Here is a 15325-nt window from a genome sequence, read left to right as displayed (position 1 = left end):
ATAGTGGGGCTTTTAGGGATAAAAAGAAAGTAAGACACTGTCTTACTTTCGGGGAAACACGGTAGTAACATCAACAAAACAAGTGGTCTGTTAAATGTTGATTTCACAAGGAAGAAATAAAACAGTACAATAACATGAGAACTTCCTTGGTATAATAGCAACCTTTCTGGGCTAAACGAATGTGTTCATTTCCCATTTCCTGTAAACTAATACAGTTGACAGCATCCGTGTTTAAGGACTGTCACTCTCCACCATGAATGTTTACAGCTACCACTTTGCCAATCAGCTTGCCACATTTAATTATATTAAGAAAGATATGCAGCTCCATTTGATTAACTTTGTGCCAAGAACATTCCTTAAAATCCAGAAGGTTTTTAAATGTGCTTAAGTCTCAGCCGGCTGGCATGTTAATCTAAAATAAGGCTCAAGCAAAGAAGTCTCTTATTATGTATGAAGCTTTAAGAGCTGTTTTTTTATATTACTATGAGGTTATAATACATAGTCCCCAAATCTAGCCCAGTCTCTGAGAATAACTTTATTCATCAAGCTTTCACTTCAAAAGCGAAAACGTGTCACAGTTCCATCTGCACATTCTTTTGATACTCAAAATAAGGCATATTTCTTTGCACCTGTAGCATGCGTGAGCAGTTCCAAAGCCAAAAATGGCAATGACCACCATCAGCCGTATTTGTAATTCTGCTCCTTGCTAAGCCTTTAGGCACCTTATAAAATATTCAGCCAAATCAGCCAGGTGCTGCCAGATAAACACAACCAATGCAAATGGTTCTAGAAAGCATGCAAGTATATACCAGCAGAGGAAACGTTTTCCTAGTGAAGCAGTTTTCAAGGATACGGTAAATCAACAACCAAATGGAGTGGATGGAGAGTTCAATTGCAAGGATTGTCAAACCCTTATCTGGAGCAGGCTAGGCAAGAGTGTTGGCCTCTAACTAGGGGTGAACTTCTGCTAGTGGCCTGCAGTGGTTTCTGGGAACCGTAGCTCATACGCTTTGCCCATCCTTAGTGTGAACACATTGGTCTAATTCATTTGTGTTTGACAAGAAGCCATGTTGTGGCCAGTTTCCTAGCCTTAAAGGATTACGTCTTCATGCAAGCCATTTACAGTACATTATACCACATTTTACTATATTGCATGGGTTGAACTTACTGTGGCAGGAGCCCATATGACATGATCTAACCGGAGCTGGGGTAGGAAGGCCATGACAAAAGGAACCATTGACAGGGACTTCTATGCCCTTAGCTGTTATCTTCTGACATGTCAGCTTTCGCCTTTGGATTCCAACACCACATCTTACAGAGCACTATAAATAAAAAGACAGGAACGGCACACTGGTCTTTACAATGACACTTTCTCAGTCTCAGTTTCCTGTGTTTTCTTCAATTTTCCATAAATGAAAAGTAATACATTGTAATTAAGATGCCCAAATCTTGATAAAAATCAATTCTATGTTAACACTGCGTCATGAAAATACAGCCCTTGCATTATCAGAGTGTAAAGAGTACTTCTTCATATGGCACTATCCCTGCATCTACTGACCTTGGACCACTCTCCTACAGTGAGCTGTGGGGGACAATCTTCCTTCCCACAAGGCTTTTGATTAGCTGGCTTGTGCATCTGGCAAAGTTCATCTGAAACCTTCATAAAGCTCCCATCTGCCAACAACTGTTTACAGCTCACTCTGCGGTTCTGGACACCTCCACCACATGTCCGTGAACACTAAGGGAACAAGCAAAGCATTGTTAAGAACAACCGGTATCATTTCAGTATAGCCTGGCGCTTGTGAGATATGCAATACCAAAATACCAAAAGTATCTTTTCACATAGCAGGCTCACTTGTTCAGACACTTTTAGATGGTAGCAAGTTCTATAGCCAAATTAAATAAATCCTTTGTGTTGAAGCCTACTATTATTTCTTTGCTTACATATAACATTCCAACACTGTACAGAATTAGTCATTTCAGTACCCAAGAGACGTACAAAGCAGGGATGTTACCCTCCAGAAACTCAGTATAGAGACTGGGGAAAGTGAAACGGGATTGTATTTATGGCAATATCAAGTGTGACAGTTACAAGTCTCGACAAACTCATTGGTGTCTATAGGGCAAAAACTATTGCTGGCAGCCACCACAAGTGCAGAGAAGCACAAAGGCCTTATTACTGTCTTATAGGTGGTGTTCAGAGATCAGGAAGATGTCAGGTCGTCTAAGAAAAATGCTTTCACAGGAGGTGAAGTTAGAGAACGCCAATCTAGAACTTGATTTAAAGAAATTACTTGTAACAAACATGACATGGTTCTAAGTCTTACTGGGAGTACTGCAACTTCACCTTCTGCTAGAAATAGATGCAGCTATAGGGCATCCCTTACAAAAAAATTACTGCAGTTTTTCTGCAGTTTTTTGGACATGAAAAAACTGCAATACTGTACTTTTACTGCAGTATTACTGCATGTTTCCTGCAGTTTTACTGCATTTGTACTTCACTGTACTGCATTATTACTGCGTATTTACTGCGCTTTTTTTTTTTACTGCAATTATACTGCATTGTACTTCAATGTACTGCAGCTTTATTGCAATTGTACTTCCGTACAAAAATAACTGCAGTAAAACTGCAGTACAGTGAAGTACAAATGCAGTAAAACTGCAGTAAATGTGCAGTAATACTGCAGTAAAAGTGCAGTATTGCAGTTTTTTCATGTCCAAAAAACTGCAGTATTACTTCAGAAAAACTGCAGTAATTTTTTCGTAAGGGATTGTTGAACCACAAGGGATGCAGATGCCCCCTTATCCAAGGGATGCCCCCATGTATAATGCAAAGTTATAAAGTTGCTGTATAAATACCTGTTGCCATTCCTCTGCGTGCCATGCTGGAGGACAGTCTACCTGGTTGCAGGCCCGTAACGCAGAAGGCTTTGTATCCTTGCACTCTTGCTCTGAATTATTTGTAGGCTCTGTCTGACCCGAGCAATGCACATCTCTCGTCTGTATCCCAACACCACATGTGGCAGAGCACCGACTCCAAGGACCAGTCTGCCACCTGCGTTAAAGACAAGTGTTTGGATAATGAGAGGATGGACCTGGGGAATAAACTGGCATGCGATTAGAAGTGCACAACAGAGGCTACACAGAAAATGTGATTTTGGTACAAAGTATAAATAGCTGTGTTATCACCACAGCAACAAATGCTAAACGGACCATTCTAGTACATACTTTAGTACTAATTTCTGGATTCAATAGAATTCACAGCAAGGTGTCCAGTACTAAATACTGAGCAGCATTACCTGAGAATATATATATATATGTGAAAGTTTTCCGTATATACATACAGTATTTTATTATTATTATGTTTATAAGCAGCTCTTCTTACAGTCCATACACTCAAGGGGTGTAACAAAACAAACATTGACAGACTTATACAAACCAATAAATTAGATAAAGATGGCCCTGCTCTGAGCTTACAATCTCAGCCGCTCATATCACTCCAGGCCCCTTTCATAGTCATTAGAAAGGACAGCAATTCACCAGGGTTCTGCCAGACTACGAGAGTAATCCCTTCCCATTGGTTTGCTTGAGAATATGGAATAAAGGACCTCAGTATTTCTTCCATACGTCGAGGCTTTCTGCTTGTTTTCATTTAAACGGTAATGCTTTTCTGTGTGTACATTTTTTCCTTTGATGTTGCTTACTATTATTTTTATAAGCCTTCGTGTCTTATTTTTAGGAGGATTCTCTTTTGGTAAAGCTAATATACCTCATTGGAGCCCCTTAAATTACCTTATTCAACTTTCCAATGAACCTGTGCATCCCTCTGTTAAATGAATCTTTGCATGTCTAGCTGCTTCTGTAATTGTATTGCCATCTGTTTAAGATTACCCTTTTTTTTGTAAATCCCAGTATACTCTTTCTTCCATCCCAGTGAGAGCAGAGTTGCTTTACTTATGGCGCGGCTCCTAAGATACGCTTTATTACACAGTTCATAAAAAGAGCTATAGAAGGTGTTATATGGCTAAGCAAGAGACTTACACAATAAAAAAAAAACAGAGAAACCTGTTATACAAAAAGGTATTCACTTTCAACATCAACTGTTTATACAGTAAAGCATATTTACTATAATACCTATTTCTGACTTCTACAAAGAAGTGTTATGAGTTATTTCAGAACATTTTTTTTTCGTGGAATATTAGTCAGGGTGTGCCATGTGAACCAATACACGCAAACTGTCACATTGGGAGTGAAGTATAGAGGTTTCACAGGCTGACAGTAGAACTGCGATCGCAGGAAAGTATAAACAATTTTATAACTACTATTTCTGAAATACGATGGCAACGCCAAAAAGCAGCCTAGCACATAATCAAGCCATACAAAGTGGTGTATCATATATTTGTTAGCTTTGTGCACTAACAAACCTGACAAAATGAATTACCAGATCGGGAGAAGTGTGTGTAAAACCAGGCTCGTGCTGGCCAACAGGCCAACCGGCAAATGCGTCCCCAATACCTTTACTGCTGCTTGTCCAGCAGATCTTCAACCTGGATACACATGCAGAGGGGGGCATGTATCCATCACGCAGGCACACATATGTCATTTTATCAGCCGACTAGGGATACCATTATGCCAGAAATGCGATTTTAGACATCTTGTATTACCTTGACAAATCACTCAAACTGACAATGAGCATTGGATGCAAGGTGGACAAATTAACCAACCCGGCATGTTTTAAAAATCCCAAACTTAACATTTATGTCACAAACTTCATCAGCATTAGAACAACTATGTAATTAGCTAATGGAATACTTTCCTGTAAAACAAATTAAGAGTAAGTTCTAGGTCACAATATCTAGTGGGCCTCCATGATCTTATGGTGGCCTCCTGCTCTAAATAACAAAATAGCCGTATGCTCCTTAATAGTGCAATCCTTTCTTCAATGTATGCAAAGCGTCGGTATTAGATATTGATTATAAAAGCAATTATCTGTAGTACAAACAGGCCATGGATCTTACGTTCCACTGCTGGTGAAGCACTCCATGACCATGACATCATTTTTAGGACACACAGGCTCACATTTCACCCAGAGTTTTATGAAAAGCACATTAACGTACATCTATTTTGACATCCCAAACTACCCAGTTTCAGAATGCTGCCAAACTATCCAGCGTTATCAGATTTAATTTAGTATCAGCTAAGTGACTGTGAGAAAATGCATGCAGGTTATAAAAGTGAGCTGTCGGAAAAAGAATAATAAAAACTAAAAACTAATTCCATGTTCTATATAAAGGCTGTTCAAAGGCACCATAAGTAATGGTTTGGGTATTCTTTTATTACTAATCTGCTTTGTTTTTATATGACATCACAACTTTGGATTTCGTACAGCGCTGGCGATGTTTTTATATAAATCCATTGCAGGTGGGTTTGGAAAGTACTTGTATCCTTTTAGTAATATGTATTTTATTGTCTTTTGCTCTTCTGATGTTTAATATAATGTTATTTATCGCCTCAGTAAACTGACCTCAGAGAAAAAGGATTAGAGAGGGCATAATGATGGAACCTTGTAAAGAGTGTGGCCAGAGATAGACAATCCTAGTAAATGAAATGCTGAATGTGTCATCAGGAGCCATCAAGAAACATAGTTCCTAGTATTTCTTTTCATATGTGTGTAGCCTGCATACATCCAAACGTGGGCCCAACATGTACATAACATTGTGGTCCGAAACAAATCTCAGTTTAATTGCACATATACTAAAGAAAGCAATTGTAATAAAACATTACGAGTAACGTTATGTGCTATTGGTTTCCTTTCTTCCTTTATTCTTCTCGTTAGATGAATTTGGGCCTGGAATAACTGTTTAGTGACCCTACAGCTTTTCTACTTTCCAGACATAATGGGTCTAGTTAGATTGGTTCAATTAAGGATTTTATTGTTCTTATGCTAGGTTGTCTTTCAATATGATAACTGGGGTAATATTTCCATTTTAACATGATGAGGTAACAAAGTCCCTAGGGAGGTTTTGACAAAACAAGTATATTTCTTACAGAAAATCCAAAAATCAAAATACAAACTTTTTTTTTCTCTCTCGTAATCAAAGAATGTCACACAAACCGACATTAGCTTGAATTAAAAAGAAAAACCTAAATGAACCTCAGAAACATGCCAGATGTATTAGCGTAATATTTTATAGAAATGTCTCTTTTGTAAAACTGAGAAATCATTATGAAACCATAACATGAAATCTTCTTTCGGCTTCAGTGTGAAACAATTTCCTGAATCATTATTAAAAAGACCTTTTCTGACTTCTGGCTGAGGTCGAAGAAGCTGGCTGCCAGGACATGTTCACTTCTGGGTCCAACCTTTGGATCCATTACAGGCCATTATATTACTTTTCAAAATCACAAGAAAATTGCCATACCCGTGGAGAATTCTAGATTGGCGTGTCATATAAAAGCCTGACAGTTACCGTTCACACTCAAGACAGCAGACTAATATTATTTTCAGTGTAAACGATAGTCACTCAAAACTCTACCAAAGTAGAATCATAAAGATGGAAGAATCTGGCACACTCCATGTACCCGGTCGGACCGTGTGGATTTCTGCATCTTATCTCAGCTTCCTTTCAGTTTTACTGCAGTCTTAAAATTTCTGTCTTGGCGACAGATTTCTGCTATTGAATTATTAAGATCTTTCCATTATGTGTCTGCCAGATGTGGTAAATGTAGTAAATGCTGATGGATGTGTAATATTGAGAAGGTTAATAATAAATTCATCTCTTGGTACCCGGCCCTTTCTTGTTATACAGTAAAGTGTGAAAGCGTGGCCATCTTTACCGGTGAGTTATTCTGCTTTGAAAGATAACTATGCACATGAATGAAGCCCATCACAGTAAACCATTAATGAGTTGTCATACTCATCCTTAAATAACTACGTGACATCATCAACAACAAAAACAGATTTGGTTCACATTCATTTCTTTATGCACTTCATAGTTGTTTTGATCTTGTATTACTTTTTTAATGCTCCTGCTGATTTTAACTATTAGTCTCTTCCTTCAGATGCAATCTTAATTTATAGTCTACCATATTTCCTTTTTTCTAATACTTTTTTTTCTAATTCGATATTAAATTGAAAAATGTATTTACCAAATACCCCAGAAATAGGTAAAAAATCTTGAAGGGTTAGGATTTTCCAGTATGGGAAAATATCAGAACATAACCACATCCATATACTGTATGAGACGTTTACAGTACCTGCACTTTTTAAAATTGACCTAAAGAAAACGCTATATATACACACATTTTTGTTGTTTTTTTTTGTAGTAACAATAACAAAATATAGGAAATATAAGTACAACATACATTCTGTTCCCCAGGATGCAACAAAAATAACACAAAGAAACTCATGGAGTCTTTAGTTCCTGTCTGGATCCAAACATATTATTGTATGGATTTAAAAATTTGCCATTAAATCTGTGTTACCACTTACACTACAAAATGTAACATTTAATAAATGCAGCATCAGAAACATATTTCCTAGTACTTTTGAATGCCCGGTCCCTTCTCAGAAATAATTCTTTAACCACCTAAAATGTTGCCTTGTCTATATGTTTCTGGTGAGAGCGCTTGTCATGTGACACAAAGGCAGAGACTGATAGATTTCTGCCATAAGAGTGAAAAAAAGCTTCTTAAAAGGTATTGTGTTGGTTGTTATGTCAACCTTTAGAGGGAAAACGACAGATCTGCTAAAGTCTATTTGATTAACATAGTAGAGAGTGCAGCCTAAGTGGAACAGCACCTGACACCCATTCTCTTTTAGAACACATCAACATAATAATACACATTTACCAAAATACACTTTTGATACCGATCTTTATCACTGGAGAGAGGACGGTAGAGGAAGGTTAGTAGTGGGTTTCGCCTTGTACCTTGTCTTTGTAGCCCTGCTCTAGACACAAATAAATATGCATACCTTGAGCATTGTTTACATGTCTCGGCATCATGCATAGTGGCCTTATACAAACATCTCCAAACTTCCACTGGAGGTATAGAATCTGATATCTTATACTACTTCAAACTTCTGCCTTTTCAGACATTTCTATTTTATTGCTTTGTCTATAATGAGTTCCTGTTTGGAATGCCAATTTTCCATCTAAACTATTTCTAATCAGCAACATGTTGGAAAGTTTCCTTTCTACAGATGTTCAACTGCCCCTTTAAGTGTGGTCTTGTCTGACTTTTTTTAAACCAGTTTAACGCTGACTGAATCAGCAGCACAATGAACACTCCCCTGGAGTCTAAAAGGGAAATTATATTAGTTACACTTTTAAAGACTCAAGGTTAATATAAATATATATATATATATATATATATATATATATATATATATATATATATAGTTATATATGTTAGCGTATGTCCAGTTGAATTTAGAGTGTATTTCACACGTTAATACAAAATATTAAGGGTGTCCAAGACACATTCCTATATTATAATGGAACATTTTACTAGATGAAAGGAAAAAAAAAGTTTTCACAGGTAACAATTTCCAGCCTTTTAAGCTTATTTAAGCTTTTTTGTTTCTTTGTTTCTGAACTTATGGTTCCACTTGCCATTGCCATTATTGTGCTTTTATACTTTGATATTGAATAAATGTATTTTTACAGTATAACATGTTTCTGGTGTACAGAAAAATAATTTGACATTTTACTATATTGCTGGTTATGCCGGCATTCTTCTTGCACTCTTGTACATACATTGTTTTTGGTGTCCCTCTTAATAATTTATTTACTTTTTTTAAAATGTATTACATGTTGTGTTGGTGTGTTGGAAGCATACCATGAATGAGAACACAAAACGTTTAGTTGCTGTGATAAGTTTTCTTTATCAATAGGGCTTATCAAGGTTAGTATTCATTCTTCACCCGACCGTAACTGAAACACACGTGCATTCAAACTCGCTCTAACACCATACACCTAAACATATATACACACCCTATCTTACTACTGGCCCTTACACTACTAATCCTAGGCTTACCCCGATACTCAACCACCATACACTGACACACACACACTCATGCTAAGACCATACACTAACACACATACATGCTAACACTAACACCCTTACACTGATGCTAACATTGTACACTAACATACTGACACACACATTCATGCTAATACCATACACCCACCTACACAGAGATGCTAACAACGTGCACAAATACATACACTCTAACACATACAGTTGCACATACATGAGCATGATAACAGAATACATTCACACACAAATGCTAACACACACACACACACTCACCCTTAAACATACATACACACATACCTTTTCTAACTCCAAACACTAACACATGCACACACAGACCCATTCTAACACCATGCAATTACACATGCGTACACTCTCTCCCTCTCCCATTATCCATGCAGCTCTCACACTTCTCCCTCCTCCTGTTTTCTCCATTTTCTGTGCCGCCCTCTTATTGCCGGGTCAGGTAATGCATGTTATATGACCCCACTGGGTCTCTCAATTACCAGGTGCCTGGGTGCCTTAGCACGCCCCTGATTTCAACCCTGAATGTAAAATATAAATGATCCAATCTTATAAAGAGTATGGCCAATAAAGTTAGACCCTCAAGGAAACATGATTAGCATACAATATAGATCCAAATAAAATCATGTATTTCTACGTATGAAAAACAGGGCCATCAGATGGTAAAAAAAAAGGAAGACTGCCTTTTGTAGCACCAAATGTTCAATACTGTTTAGTATGTCTAATGTGTCATACATAGGTATAATTATCTTGCATAAAGCTTGTAAGATTAAGATTCGGGCATTTTTGTCCACCCCCTAAAGATTATGCGAACCTAAGGATTTGTCAGCTCAAATATAGAATCTTCCAAATTATGCATTTTAATACCTTATGTCCTGAGAAACACCCAATATTATAGGGACAAGTTCCACATATGTAATGGCACATACCTGGCAGGACATGGTTTAATGTTGCATGCTCTAGTCATTACCGGTGGACGCATGGAACTGTCACACAGACTGTTGTTGACTACCTGCTTTGTGTTAATATGCAGGCACACAGCAATTGCTTCCTGACTTCCTGGATTTTCAAAGGGAAACATAAGTGTTATGGACAATTGCACATAGATTACTCAAATAATTGCCTTTCAGATACAGTTAAAATAATTTAAATCATTTCTCCTTAACTAATGTAAGCTATTTTTTTTCTAATCCCCAAGACTGGGTTGCTAATTACAATTATAATTACTAATTTTGGATTTCAGATCACAAGTAAATTGTTATCACATTTTAAGAGACATGCAATATAAACTGCAATCAAATAACACTAGTGAGATACAAAATAAAATAGAATTTTAGGGCCCACAATTCCTCACTTTGTGGAATACGTCCCCTAATATGTCTAATATGAACTCCCACAAGAGGGGACATTTAAGGCCACTTTAAAATGCACTGGGCAATCCATACAATACTTAAATGTATGGTCTAGTCCTCATTTTTAAGTAGATATTGGGGATCGTTTTACATAAATAAAATAAGGCCACACGGTATGAAGAGGGGAGTCTTGTCAGAGGCAAAGCATGTAACGAGTATTGTGTTTGCTTTTAGACTCAGAAACTTCTTGTGTGAGAAAGAGCATATGAGACTTACCTCCCAAACATGTACTAGAACATGGAGTGAAACCAATGTATTCCCAGTCATAAGGCGCGGTGGAATCTATTTGATGAGGGGAAATTTCTGAGGTTGGAGCCACATATTCTCCTCCGCATGGCTGTACATTGCAGGTTCTTTCTGTGATTGGTTTGTCTTCGTCACACTCTTCTTCGGGTAAATCCAGTTCGGTCTGAGTGAATGTCAGTAGAATGCGGCATTTGACCTCCCTCACTTGCACCCCAGAACCACAGGTGGTACTGCATGGTGACCAGGCTTCGGGAATAAAGCTGAAAGCACACACCAACAATACATCCGTTTAATAAAATTCTGCTGTTAATTGATAACCTCCATTACATAGACCTTTATTAACGCTTCAGTTTTTAAAAGAAAAAAAAAATTGTATTTTTTTCTTCAACTTGTTCCATACTGACTAAATGTCCTCAAGATATGGTGTGGATCATATTTTTAAAACATTCCTTTGCAGAATGCATGCCATAGAAGCTATCCCAAATGACCTAAGGGTTACTTATTATTATATTTATTGATTCTTAGCAGAGGATTAATTATGATGTTATACTTGGTGTTCTGGTTTTTGTCTCACAATATTTATATCCTGACATTTATACATAAACATCCGAGGTCACATTCCTACGTGAGGTAGATTTGTGCCGACACAGATCTGTGACTTAATTCTACTTACACATTGTATTTCAGCAAATACATTGTGTACAATGGAGGCCCTGTTGTCACCCTAATCAACTGTAATTCTACATTATAGATCTCTCCTGATTGCACTACACTCTAAAGAAAATAATGGAACTATTATACACAGCATTGTGGAAATGCTGAAACTTGTACTGTAAGAGGGCCCCAGGAGGCAGCCTTTAAAATCATGATGGTCTCCGACTGTCATCACATTCCACAGCTAGAGAAAAAAAAAGGTCAAGCTCACATTTTTCTTGGCTCAGGTTTTCAAGCAAGTCGTATTATAATCTGCCAATAAAAAAACCCTCTCAATGTTCAACTAGTATAAATGGGACACTAGCCGTGGTATACCGCAGAGGCCAAGGTATTTATCTTACATGAGGTTGGTTTGGCAATGCGCAGGTTTGAGCACGGAAGACAGCTGCACAACATAATATACAACACACATTACATGGGGTGATAGAGTCCAGTACAGCCAAGACCTCTTCCATAAGTTTTCCATAAGTCGCTCAGTGATCTGGAATCTAAAGTCCAGTAGACGAAAGGGAGTGTTTTGCAGGACCTTAGAAAGTCCAGGCAATAGCAGGGTAAACAGTTACCTATTACTCAGTAACATCACTGTCTGATGGGTCTTGGAAGACTGTATCTGGGCCTTATGGATTCTATCTATATACAAGATGTCCTGCTGATCCGCAAGTTCACATCTTTAAACCCCTTCAGAATCTATTGAAAAAAAATCCCTTCTGAAAATTAGAAGATTTGACTTACCACCAATAAAATGATTTGACATAGTAACAGAAAATATGTGACTTTTTTTGCACTAAAATCTTTATTACTAGAAGTGGTGTTGTTTTCCTTTAAATGTAAATTTCTAAATAGTTGAAGTACCACCAGCCCAGCCTTTGTGCAAAATGAGTCAATTGAGGCACCTGACAGCTTCTGTCCTCCATGCCAATTTGTGAATAAACTTTGCTGACATCGCCTACAGCATTGCTGCCTTTGTTTGTTTTTTTGGCCGCATGAGTGAGTTGCAGCCCTCCACGCTATATTATTGAGCGCCTGCATTGTAAATGTGGTAGACTTTCCATTATGTTGCTTTGCATGCCCTGTCTGGACCTTTCTGGTTTGTTCAACTATAAATCACATAACATTATGCGAATTTGATGCTTATAGATGTTCAAATCAGTAGCAATGCACATTGTAAGTCAACAAATTCTACCACTTAAAAGCCACTGATCAAGTGGTAAGAAACACAATACTATCTGAGTACTTTCCTTTTTAATTTAAAATACATTTTACTTGAGCAATTTGGCAAAACTAGTCCACTCATATTTCTCCCATTACTACTGCAGCACTGTTTCCAAAATCAAACCGCAGCTCCATCATGGGGAAAGGTAAAGGATGACATGCTTTTAGGATACATAACAAGGTATGATGGTATATACACCAATTGATATTCTGCCACATAAAAGTTAATATATTTATATGCCAGTCTAACTTTAACAGTTTAATTTTGATTTCAGTATCAAAATTGATTAGAAAATGAAGGTTATGGTATGGAACAGGCAATTCTTTTACAATACACCCCATACAGTTTAAAAAACACAAATGAACAATGTATGGTGAAGAAACACTGAATGAGTGAGTGAATAAATAAACAAGTGAGTGAGTGAATAAACAAATACGTGAGTGAATGAGTGAGTAACAGCAGCTGCTGGAGAAATTCAGACAAACAGACATTTTCTTCTGGCTTTGTTATGTATAGTCTGTGTTGTGCTACCAGAAAAAAAAACAGACTTACGTTGGCTGGTCTGAAGCTGTCCTAGTTTCCTCTAGCTCCTGAGCTTGTTTGAGCCACGGATGCTTTGCCTCAACTGGGAATTTTTCTAGCAGACAAATAAAAAAACAAAGCATGCTTTTAATGTGACACACCACCAGACATCCTACTTCTTACCTCTGGAAATTATCTTACTTTCAACAATTTTTTGTTTAGTTTTTTATTCACACATTTTCGAATAACGCATTTTGTTCCCTGCCCTTTCAGTTACGACAAATTCAGAGAGCTTTTTCAATTTGTAAACAAAAATCTTTGTTACTCACTGTCATTTATTCCCTCATACTCTCACTCACTCTCTCAATCAGGGACATGGAAGCGTTTTGCGGAGAAGGTAGGGAGACATTGAGAGAATGTGGGTGAGAGCCCGAAAGAGGATGAGTGAGAGAGAGTGGAGAAAGCAACAAAATGCAAATTAAAATTCAGAGCTATCTGCTCCATTATCGTTTGTTTAGCTGGTGTCGCTCCTCATTTTCAGACATTTGTACAAATTAACCAAAGTGGCAAATTTCATTAAAATAACAATTTGCATGAATCCAAATACAAAAGTTGAGTGTTATTAAGAAATCAAATTAAAACTAAGACTAAAAAGAAACCATACCTCGGGGTTTAAAACATGGCACTGGAACAATACATTCCTCCTTGATGTGTGGCTTCAGCTGGGGGTTACATCCACCTGTGTGCTGCCCGCGATGATCGTTGCAGAGCACCACCCTGTAGCGCAAACCACGGCCACAGGTAACTGTGCACTGAAAAATATGAATACAGAAAAACATGATTCATAGCTTAGTGTATTTAGATGTGGCTTAAGGATGGCAAGTCAAATGAATCGGGATCCAATCAAAAGTAAAATGCTGGCCAATCAGGACCAAGAATGAAACAGGAAGACAGAATAGAACACGTTATCACTACTTGTTTCACACCATTCTTTTCCAACAATGGTAATGTAGCTATAATGGATTTTCTAGTTTTCATATTTTTGTTATATTCAAAAGGAATGTTTGAAAAGTACCAATGGATCAATGCACAAGCTTACATTCTAGGCAAAAAAAATAATGTAAAACAAAATTATGTAAAAATTTGTGGGCAGGCATTAGGGGTACATGGGAGCAAAAAACTATATCTGAAGGTACCCCCATATAAAATGCAACAGAAACGATAGAAGACGAGAGGCTTCACAGGGTGGTAATGGTTTTGGATATTACCTGTGACCATTCCATGGCCATCCACTTAGGGCAATCAAAGAGATTGCAGGTCTGCATGATGGTGGGCTTCGGTGCATACATGCATTTCCACTCCTCCACCTGTAATATCTCCCCGTGCATTGTCTCTTCCACACATACAATGGACCTCCTCTGAATGCCCCCACCGCACGAGACAGAACATGCGGTCCAAGGGTTGTATTCCCAGCTGCATTAAATAACAACATAAACACAATTATTTAATAAGGACCCATTGCTTTAAAACATAGATGTAGTTTAAATATATACATCAAAAAAGTATGTAACATAATTGCACATGTAGACAATTTATGTCCAAATTAAGTTTTGGTTTTTTTCCCATTCTACGCTGTTTCTGTTTCATTCATGTAACATTTTGTTTCACTTTACTAAACTGATAATTAGAGCAAAGCAAGAACAGACTAAAGGCTAGCAATGCCACATAAATTGGAAGTGCCGCAAAAAACAATATTTAAAATGGTTGTCAATATAAACAACTAAAATTTGGGGGGGGGGTTTACGACAATATAATTCTTAATGATCAAGAATGCCAAATACGTCCAGAGCTGGCTTGGGGAATGCTGCAAGTGAGGGTCTATTTGGGCCCTCGTGTGCATTCCCGTTGGCTTTAATGGGAGCCCTTTCATGCCACTGATTTGCTGCTTTAAGCCAATCAGTGGAGAGAATCGTCAGACCATGGAGGAGATGGGCAGCTCCATAGCTGCAGCTTCTACCTCAGGTGTCCTTTTTTGGTAGAAGGTATATTAAAGTACTTTAATATGCATTTTAGGGGTACTGTGAGGGACTGTAAACTGTCTGGGGAGTTCTTGTTTACCACAGATGCATCATTTCCAATGCCCAGGTGAAAAAAA

General features: G+C 37.7%; 1 protein-coding gene across 2 annotated transcripts in view; it reads right to left on the bottom strand.

Moving 5' to 3' along the window:
* Positions 1-15325, bottom strand: part of ADAMTSL3 (ADAMTS like 3) — a 192766-nt gene that overhangs the window by 25327 nt on the left and 152114 nt on the right. The window contains exons 13-20 of one of the 2 annotated variants that reach the window (XM_053465435.1): positions 14439-14643; positions 13835-13982; positions 13201-13285; positions 10692-10981; positions 9993-10122; positions 2860-3055; positions 1559-1738; positions 1169-1322 (exon numbers count right to left, since the gene is read on the bottom strand). In XM_053465435.1, coding sequence (XP_053321410.1) covers positions 1169-1322; positions 1559-1738; positions 2860-3055; positions 9993-10122; positions 10692-10981; positions 13201-13285; positions 13835-13982; positions 14439-14643 — 1388 coding nt within the window. Of the gene's footprint in view, positions 1-1168; positions 1323-1558; positions 1739-2859; positions 3056-9992; positions 10123-10691; positions 10982-13196; positions 13286-13834; positions 13983-14438; positions 14644-15325 lie in introns of those variants that run through there. The other variant, XM_053465436.1, reaches the window with a different exon arrangement.

Source organism: Spea bombifrons, chromosome 4, assembly GCF_027358695.1.
Source record: "Spea bombifrons isolate aSpeBom1 chromosome 4, aSpeBom1.2.pri, whole genome shotgun sequence".
In the NCBI taxonomy this organism is placed as follows: domain Eukaryota; kingdom Metazoa; phylum Chordata; class Amphibia; order Anura; family Pelobatidae; genus Spea; species Spea bombifrons.
The sequence above is the reverse complement of the archived record's forward strand: the minus strand, read 5'-3'. Positions and strand labels throughout refer to the sequence as shown.